Raw genomic sequence first — 13,719 nt, 5'->3', positions numbered from 1 at the left:
ACTTTACTTACTATCTGTCCCATTAATCCTAGTTATTTGAGTGCATGTTCCCCCACCCCACCCCCATCAGATTATAAGATCCCTCAGGGAAAGGTCCATGTTGTATACCTTTGTATCACAAGCATTTGGCATAGTCTGCTTTGGGGGTGCTAAAGAAGATCATCATAATGTTGAATTGTAGTTTTAGTCCCTACTTAAAGCTCTGCCCCTAACTGCAACCTGGGGAGACTGAAAGGCTACCCTGAATACTGCAAACATGGCTGGCATTACAAATTGCCAGTCATTTGCATCACCTTGTAATAATCACCCTAGATGAATCAGAATTATACCTCCAATTAGGCAAAGAAAAAAGCAACAGATGTCTCCCTGGACATACTAAATACTATGAAGTACATGGAAGGGGAGTTTCAATCTTATGCTAAAGATGTTGTATTCACCACATCGTGCACCTATTTATGCAAGAGAACTGTTTTGTTTTTGCTAATTAAAAAAGAATTTTTGCCACTAGAGGGCAATCTAGGGCTCAGAAAACTACATTATTTAAATCTAACCTCCCCCCCCCCCCCCCGCTCCCCAAATGTAAAATAACTTCACACCAAAAACTGGAAGTTTGGAGCATTCTCCCTGTCCTTATACTAGTCCCTCTTAGGACAGCTCTAGCTACTAGGAACTGATGACAATGAGGAAAGGGAACTGTGAAAAATTATTTTGTCTATTTTTGTTTTCCTAACTGGGAGAATGATCTTCAGGCAGGGGCTTGAAAATTTCTGGTACAAGATAGCATTTCACATACTTGAAGATATCTCTTCTATCCTTCCTAAATCTCCTTTATTCACCATCTAAACATATCCAGTTCTTTCAATCAATCCTTATATGACCAACTTTGAAATCTTTTCCCCCAATCTTTCTTCTTCCACTGCAAGTTCTCCAGTTTATCAAAGTCCTTTTTTAAAAAGTGTTTCCATAATGTAGCATAATATCCAAGGTATCTTCTGAAAAGGGCAAGAGGCAGTGGAATGATCATCTCTCTAGTTCTGGCCATTAGGTTTCCATTAGTGCAGCTTAATATCAAATTAGTTTTTTGACTGCCATGTTACACCATTGATTCAACTGAACTTTCCTGTCACTAAAATCCTCCTTTTTATAGGAATGGCTGTCAAACTATACTTTTTCATATAATATTCTTCTGTTGATTTTTAAATCCAAATATAGGCCTTTAGGTTTATTATTATAAATTTAATTCATTAGATTTGGCTCATTTTCTAACTTAAGAACATTATGAATCTCAATTCTGCTTTTCAACATGTTATTTATCCCTCCCAAACTCTCATATCATTTCCAAAATTGATAAATATACCATCTCTGCCATTATCCAAAGCAATAATAAATATATCGAATAGATAAGCCAGGCTGATTACAGATACTTTTGGCATCAGACTAGAGAAAGATAGGTCTCTAGGTTCACCTTGTTGTCCAACATTACACCTTGGATCTGTTCATTCAACTACTTCCAAAGTCAACTAGCTCTACTATCAACATGTACAGACATCAAACACCATGTCAAAAAAAAAAGAAGAAGAAGAAAGGAAATACATTTTAATGCCAAGACCTGTTCTTTATAAACATAGCTCTTAATAATCATGTATTCTTGAGGGTAGCTAGGTGGTGCAGTGGATAAAGCACTGGCCTTGGATTCAGGAGGATCTGAGTTCAAATCTGACCTCAGACACTTGATACTTACTAGCTGTGTGATGCTAGGAAAGTCACTTAACCCTCATTGCCCCACAAAAAAAAAACAAATATAAGAAATAATCATGTATTCTTTTTCTAGATACTCAAATTATCCTTTAATAATAATTTTGACAGGAATAAAACTTGAGCTCACTGACATGGTTTACAAACTCCAACTTCTGTTTTTTTTTTCAAAATGTATTTGCTTACCTCCAGTCCTGTTCCCTCTCTCCTATTCTCCATGATATTTTGGAGACATTCAAATCATTGAAATAGGCTATGCAATTACATCCTCAAATTTTTTTCAGAATGTTGGGATATAGTTCATCTGCACTGGGTGATTTGAAATCATAGAATGTAGCTGAGTAAACAACTCTCTTCCCACTTATCTTGCATTTCAATTCCCTGTCACCTATTTTTCTTCTATAGTTTTTGGCCTGATCATCATTCTTCTGGGTAGAAAAAAAAAATCAGACAAAATAACTGCTTAATAGTTCCTCCTTCTCAGTGTTATCCATCATTATTGATCCTATTTCCTCTTTGCTCTTTCCCCATTCATTTTTAAAGCCCTGCTGTTGACTTTAGTGTTCATTTGCTATAAGCCTTAATTGGTTTTTACAGTATTCTTATAGGACACATTATATACTAATATTCATTTTCATGTATCTGCCCTTATTTGTTAATTATATTTTAGTATCTATATTACTTAATGAGTTCACTGTACATTCAAAGCAATCTCTCTAAAAAACTCTTCAAAAATTATCAAAGGACATGAATAGGCTGTTTTTGGCGGAAGAAATATAAGCTGTCAATAGAAATATGAAAAATACTCTAACTCACTAATAGAGGAATGCAAATTAAAACAATATTAAGGTACAACCTCATATCCATCAGATTGACTAAGATGACAAAAAAGGGAAAATGCAAATTCCGAAAAGGATGTGGGAAAATAGATACACTAATACTCTATTGGTGGAGTTGTGAACTAGTCCAACCATTCTGCAAAGTTCTTTTTTTTTTTTTTGAGGCAATTGGGGTTAAGTGACTTGCCTAGGGTCACACAGCTAGTAAGTGTCAAGTGTCTGAGGCCAAACTTGAACTCAGGGCCTTCTGAATCCAAGGCCAGTGCTCTACCCACTGCACCACCTAGCTGCCCCTCATTCTGCAAAGTTCTTAAACTGCACATACCCTTTGACCCAGAGATACCACTTCTAGGTCTATAACCAAAAGAGATTAAAGAAGGGCCTTTTGTCATCATCGTTGCTGTTGTTTATTGTCTTCAGTCATGTCTAACTGTTTATGACCCCATTTGGGATTTTCCTAGCAAAGGTACTGGAGTAGTTTGCTATTTCCTTCTCCAGCTCATTTTACAGATGAGGAAAAGGAGGCAAATAAGTTTGAGTGACTTGTCTTGGGTCACACAGATAATAAGTGTCTGAGGTCAGATTTGAATTTAGGCATTCCTGACTTCAGGCCCAGTGCTTTATCCATCATGCCACCTAGCTGCCTATAAAAGGACTCATGTGGACAAAAATATTCATAGTATCTCTTTTTTGTGGTAGTAAAGAATTAGAAATTGGAGGCATGTCTATTAGTTGGGAAATGGCTGAACAAGTTATCATACATGAATATGATGGAATACTGTGCTATAAGAAATGATGAAGTTGGTTTCTGAAAAACCTGGGAAGACTTATATGAACTGATGAAAAGTAAAGTAAGCACAATCAGAACGATTTCTACAACAACAATAGGAAGAATCAGTAACTCTCTTTCAATGAACAACTACAATTCCAAACAACTCCAGAGAGAGAAATGATGACTCAGAGTGCAGATTGGAACTTTTTGCTTCGTTCTCTTTCTTCCTTTTTTTTTCTTAGAAGATGACTAACATGGACATTTGTTTTTCATGTCTACACACATTTGTAATGATTCTTATTTTTCTTGCCTTCTCAAATAGTTGGAAAAGGGGAAGAAAGGAGGAAGGGAATGTGGAATTGAAAATAAAATCTAATAAAATTGAAATAAAGCCAAAAATACCTTGAAGGGGCCTAAGGTCTTGAGGAAATTTTTGCAACAAGTGACTCTGGCTGCTTCCAAACAAGAGTTTCTAGATAGCTTTAAATTAAAAATCAAACAATTTTTGATAAAGCCCAAATTCAACAAGCATTTTAAAGTGACATATGTCCTGTTGACAATATTCTAGCTGCTGGAATTATAAAGATGAAAACAAAATTATTCCTACACTCAAAGAGCTTATATTATATAGGGGAAGGGGATGTGTGATAAAACATTTATGCAAATAAATGCAAGATAATTTGAAGAAGACTGTAACACTTCCAAGTGCAGATATCAGACAAGGCTTCATGGAGGAAAGTAGCTCCTGAAATAAACCTACAAAGAAGAAATAATTCTGAAAGTCACAGAATAAGGAATACATTTGGGGGTGGGGGTGACAGATGGCTGAGGTCCAGTATAGAGAATAGCTACTCAATTCAATTTGATTCTAACAGAAAGCATGTAAACTAGAGAAATGTGAAGTAACACCAGAAAGGTAGGTTAGAAACACGTATGTGAGGATCATAAATGCCAATCTAAGAGATGTGTATGTTATTCCCTAGGCTAGGAAGCTACTGGAGGTTTTCAAGCAGGAGAATCAATTACACATTTAGATCTGTGCCTTAGGAAGATTGTCTTGACATTGAGTGAAATCTAGAAAGGAAGGATTGCCAAGCAACAACAGAGAAGTTTTGTTTAAAATAACTGTAGACAATATAAAATACGTGGAAGTCTAACTGCCAACACAAACCCAGGAACTATATGAATAGAACTATAAAACATTTTTTACACAAATAAAGTCAGACCTAAACAATTGGAACAATATTCATTTCTCATGGCTAAGCCAATATAATAGAAATGACAATCCTAAATTTATTTATATAGTGCCATACCAAACTATCAAAAATATTTTATAATCCAGAAAAAATAATAACAAAATTCACTTGGAAGAACAAAAGCTCAAGGATATCAAGGGAATCAATGGAAAAAAAAAGGTGTTCTGGCAGTACCAGATCAAAAACGGTAATTATCAAAACAATCTAGTACTGGTTAATAAATAGATGTAGATGAGTGAAATAGAACAGATAGAAACTACACTATAGTAAATGACTATATCAATCTAGTAAACCCAAAGATTCAACTTTTGGAAAAACTCATGATTTGACAAAAACTGCTGGGAAACCTGGAAAACAGTATGGCAGAAACTAGGTATAGACCAACATATACTAAAATAAGGCCAAAATGGATACATGATTTACACATAAAGGGTGATACCATAAGAAAATTAAGAGAGCATGGAATAGTTTATCTGTCAGATTTGTGGACAGAGAAAGAATTTAGGACCAAAGAAGATATAGAGTAATATAAAATGTAAGATAGAATAATTTTGATTATATAAAATTAATAAGATTTTACATAAATAATAATACAACCAAGATTATAGGGAATAAAAATACTAGGAAAGAATTCTTGAAAGAAGTATCACTGATAAAAACCTAGAGAACTGAGTGAAATTTATAAAAATGCAAGTCATTCCCCAATTGATAAATGATCAAAGGATATGAACAGGCAGTTTTCAGGCAAAGAAATCAAAGCTATCTATAGTATGAAAAAATGCCCTAAATCATTATTGATCAGAGAAAAGCAAACTAAACCAGCTCTGAGGTATCACCTTATACCTATCAGAGTAGCAAATACAACCAAAAAAAAAGAAACTAAATATTTGATGTTGAAGGGGATGTAGGAAAATTGAGATGCTTATCCACTATTTATGCAGTTGTGAACTGATCCAACCATTTTGGAGAGCAATATGGAATTATGCCCAAAGGACTATCAAGCAGTGCATACCCTTTGATCCAGCAATACCACTGCTGGGTTTATATCCCAAAGACATCCCCTCCAAAGAGAAATAGACCTATTCGTACAAAAACATTTATAGCAGCTCTTCTTTTAGTGCCTAAGAATTAGAAACCACAGGAATGCCCATCAATTGGGGAATGGCTAAACAAGCTGCAGTATGTGATTTTGATGGTATATTATTGTGCTATAAGAAATGCCAAGCAGGATGATTTCAGAAAGGCCTAGAAAGACTTGTATGAGCTGATATATAGTGATGTGAGCAGAACCAGGAGAACCTTGTGCATAGTGATAGCAATACTGCTTGATGAAGACTTATGAATGACTTAACTGCTCTCAACAATATAATGATCCAAGACAATCCCAAAGGACTAATGATGAAGCATACTATCCACTTCCAAAGAAAGAACTGATATTGACTGAACACAGACTGAAGATGCCATTTTTCACTTTCTTTCATTTTTTCTTTTATTCAAGTTTTCTTGTGCAAAATGTCTAATGTGGTGATGTTTTATGTAATTGAACATGTATAATCTATATCTGATTGTTTACTGCCTCAGGGAAGGGGAGAGGAGAGAAGGAAGAAGTGAATAGAATTTGGAACTCAAAACTTTAAACAAAAATGTTTCTTTTTTAAGAAAGGAAATAAGGGTTGGAGATGGAGAGACCCTGGAAGCTGGGAGACCAGTTGAGAGACTCTTTTAGGAACCCACAGGAAAGAGGAAAATAGTGGTTGGTCAAATGTTAGGAACATGATGCTGTAAGAATTGTTATGGAGGTAGAACTGATAGACTTTGGCATTTGACTAAACTTATAGGCTGCCTGAGGGAGAATAGAAGAGTCTAAGAAAATGTTCGTGTGAGTAATGAATCCTGTGAAATAGCTGCATTATTCTATTTGTCATTGCATATTTCCACTGAGCTAGAACCACTTACCATATTTTTTTGTAATTATGATTTTGAATAGTAAAAAGTTTGAATATATCTGACTACTTCATAGCATTTATTATTTGCACTAATCAAAAACAAGCTGTAATATTTTGAGTCTGGAAAACCAGAATAGTGGTTCCTTCAACAGAAATAGGTAATTTGAGAAGAGAGGAAGGTTTAAGGGGATATACTCTTGAGTTCAGTTTTAGACATATTGCATGCCAATTGGGTTTCAACATAATGTCCAACAGGCAGTTGACAATATAGGAATTAATTTGAGGGGCTAGATTAGTGCTGGATACATATATATTTGTGAGTCATCTACATAGACCTCTGGCCATGTCATGCAAAACCATACACATACATATATTACATATATATGTATAAGTATATATAGAGAGACACATACATAAATACATACATACACACACACACATACATAGAGTATCACAACTCAGTTTCATCACCAGTGCTTCCCAGGATATGGAATTTACTGGATGTTAAATATAAGTTTGTGATTTTTTAAAAAATCACTATTCATGGGGGCTGGGGAATTCAGTGTGCAATAATTATGACATTGTAAGTTTAGCTGGGTAGCTATTGGATACAATGAGCCCTGAATCAAGAAGATCTGAATTCAAATCTAGCCTCAGTCACCTCCTAACTATGGACCTTATGCAAAGTCACTTCATTTCCTCAACTACAGGGGTAATGACAGCATCTTCCACACAGGCTGTTGTGAGGACTAAATGAGAAGTATAAAGTACTCAGTCTAGTACATAGTAGGTACAATATAAAAGCTTACTCCACCCCCGCCCCCTTTCCCCAACCCCACCCCAGGCATTCCACAACACATACAGAAATAAAGCCAAGAGTCTTCTGATTTGTCCGTCCGCATCGTTTATTGGAGACAGCAATGCTTTCTTTGATAGTTTATACATGAAGCAAGAGGAGCTGGTCTTTCATCTCACATAATCCAGGATGGACATGGCACATCCGAAGCGGCACATTAAATCTCTGAAAGGGGCTGTACAGTTTAGATAAATAGAACTCTGAGGAACTCAACTAAGAGGACTCTTACAACCATTACAAAAAGAATGCTGATAAAGCTAAGCACAGCACTGTACAACACACATTGAGGCCAGAAGGGAAAGGAAGTAAGAGAGCTAACTGGAGCCACATATCTTGAATTGCTCAGCACACACATACACACACACACACACACACACACAAATCATTATTTAGTCCTCATTGAGGGCAGAATATGCACAAATGATGTTCAAAGAATACAAGGGGACAGCATAAAGAGAAAAAACAGAGTAGACTGATTTCTTGGTCTATGAATAAGAGATAAATAATTCCTGGTGCTTTCCTTATTTGTTTCTGTGCCAAAGCATCACAGGGAACACAAATGAGTAAAACTGCATCTCCCCTCCCTGCCCTCCTTCCTCTTCCCTTCTACGTCAGCTCTGTGCCCAGCCATCCTGTAGAAACGTTATGATCTCATGCACTACTTCTGCAGAGCAAGCACATTGGATTTGGCAGCCTAAGCCCCTTTTTGATTCCTTGCAGGATGTTTCCTCCCCTTATCTGTGGACATTCTTTCCCTGGAAATCAAATGAAGCTTTTCTTTTACAGGAAGGGAGAGGAAAACTGGTGGTGTGTCAGTAGAGTATATAAATGGTTACAAAAGCAGTGGTTTTTAGAGAAGCCTTTGAACTTCCATTGTACCTTTTTCACTGACTATTCATTCTGATCAGAAGACAGTGTGCTGGTGAGGCAATATCAGACAGATTAGTGAGCTGGGATCCTGGGGAGGGGGACACAGAGTGGCAAGAACATTTCTCTCTTGGAATGGAGAGCAGAGGCTTGAAAATGACCTCGAGGTGATAGACGTTATCTTCACTGGGATGGACTGACTGCATTGAGCCACCCAGTCACGCCTCAGGGAGACATGTCTCCCTAAAGTATGCAAGCAGCTGCTGGCTGTGACCATGGGCTGGCCCAGTTTGGCAAGCAGGAAGCACGTGCCATTTATTGTGCAGGAAGATACCGTCCATCACCATGGCCAGAGCAGGGCAGCCAATGGGAACCAAAGATGCTCAGTGAGACTGGGTGACATTGACCACTGCGGCTTGTACTTGGGAGGTGCTTAAAGCAGCATTTCCAAAAGCAGTGGCATTAAACTGAACTACCTGGGCCAAGAGTTGGTGAGACAGCCAGGAAAACATTCTAATGAGGCAGAGCAACCAGAATCTCCACATAATTGATTGGGAAGAAGCCTGACTGACCATGAAGCATTCCCTCGTACCAGTTCTCATCAATCTGGTTGGTGAGGGTAATGACATCACCCTCCTTAAAACCTAGCTCGCCTTCATTTTCAGGTTCAAAGTCATACAGAGCTCGGCAGCAGGGTTGATCCATTGGGACACCTAAGAGACAGAAAATAAGGAAAAGCAAAGAAACAAAATGTTTAGCATCGCTGTACCTGGTGTCTACTCTTACCAAATTAAGAGTTTTCTGTACTTCCCATATTAACCCCTATTCTATTCCCTAGCCCTACCTCACAAAGGGGAACTGATATAGACCATACCCACAGCACAGTTCCATTTTTCATGGCTTCCCCCAAGTTGGTAGAGTTAGCCAATCCTAGGACTCAGAATATGGAAAGCTTCTGTTCTGTTTGCATTATTCTTGAGGAGGTTGTGTTATAATGAAAGGAACACTGGTTCTCATGTTGGTTCTCATGCTATCTCTGTGATTTTGGATTGATCCCTTTATCTCTCTATGGTAAAATTTCTCTTTATGCAAAACGGAGGTAGATGGGAAGCAACACCCAAACAACATTCCTCACCAGATGGGTATTGGGAAGAGTAAAGGAATAAGTATTTATTAAATGCTTACTGTGTGCCACAAAATGTGCTGAGTGCTTTATAAATATTGCATTTGAGAATATAAGGATGAAATGAGATATGATATATAAAGCACATAAACCATAAACTGTAAGACACTGCCAAAGTCAGCTCTGATTATTATTGAGGGTGATCACTACTGAGTTTAATTCAGCAACTAGCAATATTTGGCTTCCTACAGTGGTTTATTTTTTTAAAGCAAGGGACTTGAGGGCACAGGTGGAATGTGATCAAAGTAGAATTCACAGCATGATCCATCTGGAGAGCTTTTTTACATAAGAACTTTCAAGTATTTTGCACAGTTGAGATAACATGGTATCATGAAGAAGATCTAATGGTCCAGACAAATCTTTGCAATCAATCTCTCCCTCTCCCACCTCACTGCCTCCCCTGGGGAGTAAATAAACTCACCTCCTACAGCCAGTTACCCTAAGACAAGAATTGCATGGATGTTGTGAAAGCCATCAAACGAAAATCTAATTAATTGCTCCATTTCTGGAAAGGGAGAGGTATAGATACAGATCGAATCTCCACTCTGCCTGGTCTTGGCAGCTACCTAAAAGTAAACAGGGCTGCAATTGCTCCTAATACCTCCCACTTCTTTCCTCCTGGTCTAAGCACATCTTTAGTCTATTTTTCTTTTGCAGAAGAACAACAAACACTGGAGATTCAGGAGAAGGTAGTGAGGTTCCCACACATCCTTAAAAACCCCAATGCAAAACCACTGAAAATGAAGACTGCTTGCCAAATGTGTCACCCATAATTTTTTTTTACCATCTGTTGGGAAAAGAGGAAAATTTAAAGAATGCATTGATGAGAATACATCCATTTCCCCAACAGAAAGGAAAGTTTATTTTTTATTGTACCAACCTCAGTCCCACAGCACAATGAACTGTTGAAAACCTGGCAGGTGTCATGACTCATGTTGTATTAGTATGCAAGAGAGCCATGCTAGTGTTATTCAAGGAATTTGACTTAAAGTGCTCCTGGGGGTGGGCTGTGTCTATGTGGTAGGCAGCAGGGTGTAGGAGCATGTGACAAAGGAAAGGGAAAATGGAATCAAAGACTGAAACTCAATCTCCCAGTGTGGATACAATATGTCAAGGGAAGTGATTTACTACCCAGGAAAAAGAGGATGCTCAAAATCCAAGTGTGCTGGGAGAGTAGATTACAAGATTAGTATGTGTGTGGGTACTGATGAAAGAGACCAGAAGGAAAATGTGAAGAATAAAAGATTTAGAAAGGGAGGAGGTAAAAAGAAGGAGAAAGAAGAGAAGGGAAGGACAGCAGGAAAGGGGGGAGAGGAAAGGAAAGAAAATGGGAGAGAGGCAAAGGGAATAATAGAAAGAGGGAAAAAAGGAAAAGGGAAAGAGTGGAGATAGAAAAAAATGGAGGGAGGAAGAGAGGAAAAAATGGAAGGAGGGAAAGAAGAACCATGGGAGAAAAAAGGAGAGAGGAAGGGATCCTTTTTGCATATAATTACAATCAGGGAGAGGAGAAATCAATTACTTCGACTTGAATAAAATCCAGGAGGATTCATTTTAGGAGTACTCCAAAGGATTCTAATGGCAAGTTTTCCACGTGTTTTAACAGAATCTATGCCCTGTTGCACCTGACCTGTTGGCTTAGGAGTGCTAGTATGGGACAGGCCTCCATTGTGCTGAGTATTGTCTCCAGATGCAAACTCCAGGCTCATGCGAGGTTTAGGCTGATACTCTCTTCTAGGCTGAGATGAAGCTTCTCTTATCCTGTATAAGAGACCAACAAATCAATCAATCAATCAATCAATCAATCAAAAATAGATAAAAGTGAAAAAGTAAAAGAAAACCAATACCTATCAATGTTAAAGAACCAGAATCAAAATCTATACAATTATTCTTATGATCTAGGTAAGTCTACTCTCAAAGTATGAATCCAAAGGTGCAGGACATGGGAGAGGGAATACTCCTTAGGGAATGTTCTGGGTCTCTGACAGAAATCCTTGACCAAGGTGACATGGTAATATAAAGGGATGGAATGTGCATTAAGAAGAGTGTGATATTTATTCTTTTTTTTCTGGGCAATGAGGGTTAAGTGACTTGCCTAGGGTCACACAGCTAGTTAGTGTCAAGTGTCTGAGGCCGGATTTGAACTCAGGTCCTCCTGAATCCAGGGCCGGTGCTTATCCACCATGCCACCTAGCTGCCCCCCCCACTATTTATTCTTAACATTTTGATCAGAAGGATGTAATACCTTTCTTCAAGCCTGACAGTAACTTGCTGCAGAATCTGGGAAGCTTGCTTGTGGTACTCCAGCTGGGCTTGTACCAGAGCAGAGAGCTGGCTCACTTGTTCAATCTGCATATCAACAGAAAAAAAGTGAGTCTTAGAGCAATGCTATCAAGCCACTTTCTACACATCACTCCTTTACACATCCAGCAAATATTTAATAGTATGAAATGGGCATCATGCCAGGTGATGGTGATACAATTTTTTTTTAAAGTCATTGACCTTGGGGCAGCTAGGTGGCGCAGTACATAGAGCACCGGCCCTGGAGTCAGGAGTACCTGAGTTCAAATCCGGCCTCAGACACTTAACACTTACTAGCTGTGTGACCCTGGGCAAGTCACTTAACCCCAATTGCCTCACTAAAAAAAAAAAGTCATTGACCTCAAGGGACTTTTCATGTCCCTTGAAGACACACACACACACACACACACACACACTGATAAATAAACACAAAATATATACAAAGCAAATACAGTAATTTGTGAGGATGTTGGCCATTGGAGGGTCAAGAGAAGACTTGTGGAGGAGGTAGTGCCTCATTCTATGAATCAATTAACACACACTATTTAAGCTGCAGATGTCATATGGTCAAAGTTTGGTCAACTTTATTCATTTTGGGGTTACCTAAGAGAGCAACAAATGAAGATTCTATAACTAGTGATGGAAATTAAAACTAGATTCCAGTCACTGTTAGTTTTGCTCATTTGAAATGCAAAGGCATGAATTAGACAAAAGAAAATTATTCTGATCTGTGAATGTACACAATATTTCAGTGGGAATAACAATAATGTAGTTTCTTGAGGTGTGACTTACTGGACATATTTCCAGGTATCCATTCTAAATATTTTGGATTTCTGTTAGAAAATGACATAAAATAACTCTCTCTCTTTTTTTTTTAAGTAAGGCAGTTGGGGTTAAGTGACTTGCCCAGGGTCACACAGCTAGTAAGTGTTAAGTGTCTGAGGCCGGATTTGAACTCAGGTACTCCTGACTCCAGGGCCAGTGCTCTATCCACTGTACCACCTAGCTGCCCCCAATAAAATAACTCTCTAATTTAGATACAAAAAGCACAGAGATAACTAGGAAAATTTTGAAATGGCATTTGGCACAAGATATGTGGACTCTTGGTGCTAAGGTAGGTACCAGAATTCAAAGGAAAAATGCCAAATAATGGGGGGGGGACTCATTTCTTTACCTTCTACTGTCATAAACATTTCTATATCACCAACCCCAAAATGATATGGTATTAAGAAGTAAATAAGTTCCTCTCATGAGGTGCTTCTTCCCTTAATTCTGGTCCCATATTGTAGTTCAAACTGACTAAAGAATATTATTTCACGAGTTAGGTTCTCCCAGGTCTGCTGGATCTTCAGAGTAATCATAGTCTATTTTGTATGTTCGGTGAGGCCAAGGTGTCAGCTATAGAATTCTCTTCCACACAGCCCTGTCTCCCCACAATTATTGATTAGTAGAAGACAAAATTGGTGAGCACACATGTCCTCCACACATGGTTTTTATTTTTGGCTTTTAAGGCAATTGTTTAACTCACTACTATAATTAGGAAGTCTTTCTCTGCCATCACTCCTCCAACCCTGGCATTGTTGTCTAAAGTGCTTATATGACTCATTTGTGCAGTTTCTTACCTCTGAAAGTAAACCAAAGGACCCCATGGCATCACGAAAGAATTAAAATGACCCCCAACAATGGCTACTTCACTATTACAATGAAATAATTTTTATGCCACTGATTGCCACGGGGTATTATGAAGACTTATTAAATGGTGAATAATTGAATTGATCTCTTAGTAATGAGCTAACTCTATCCAAGGGTATACCCTGAAAGCCATCTACACCTTTCCAAATTGTGTGATTATTGTCCATTCTCTAGAAGAAATTATGTATAGAGATTTCACCAAAGGATTGAAAGCTCTCCTCTATATCTTGTATCTGTCCATTACTTTCCCTTGTT

At 38.0% G+C, this 13,719-nt stretch overlaps 1 protein-coding gene across 3 annotated transcripts in view; it reads right to left on the bottom strand.

The window, feature by feature from the left end:
* Positions 1-7,457: 7,457 nt before the first annotated feature.
* Positions 7,458-13,719, bottom strand: part of SH3GL2 (SH3 domain containing GRB2 like 2, endophilin A1) — a 239,276-nt gene continuing 233,014 nt past the window's right edge. For all 3 annotated transcript variants that reach the window (XM_043977810.1, XM_043977812.1, XM_043977811.1), the window contains exons 7-9: positions 11,717-11,820; positions 11,102-11,232; positions 7,458-9,004 (exon numbers count right to left, since the gene is read on the bottom strand). In XM_043977810.1, the coding sequence (XP_043833745.1) occupies positions 8,805-9,004; positions 11,102-11,232; positions 11,717-11,820 (435 nt within the window). In that variant the 3' untranslated portion in view covers positions 7,458-8,804. The remainder of the gene's footprint in view (positions 9,005-11,101; positions 11,233-11,716; positions 11,821-13,719) is intronic.

This window comes from Dromiciops gliroides, chromosome 1 (genome assembly GCF_019393635.1).
Source record: "Dromiciops gliroides isolate mDroGli1 chromosome 1, mDroGli1.pri, whole genome shotgun sequence".
NCBI classification, from domain to species: Eukaryota; Metazoa; Chordata; class Mammalia; order Microbiotheria; family Microbiotheriidae; genus Dromiciops; species Dromiciops gliroides.
The sequence above is the reverse complement of the archived record's forward strand: the minus strand, read 5'-3'. Positions and strand labels throughout refer to the sequence as shown.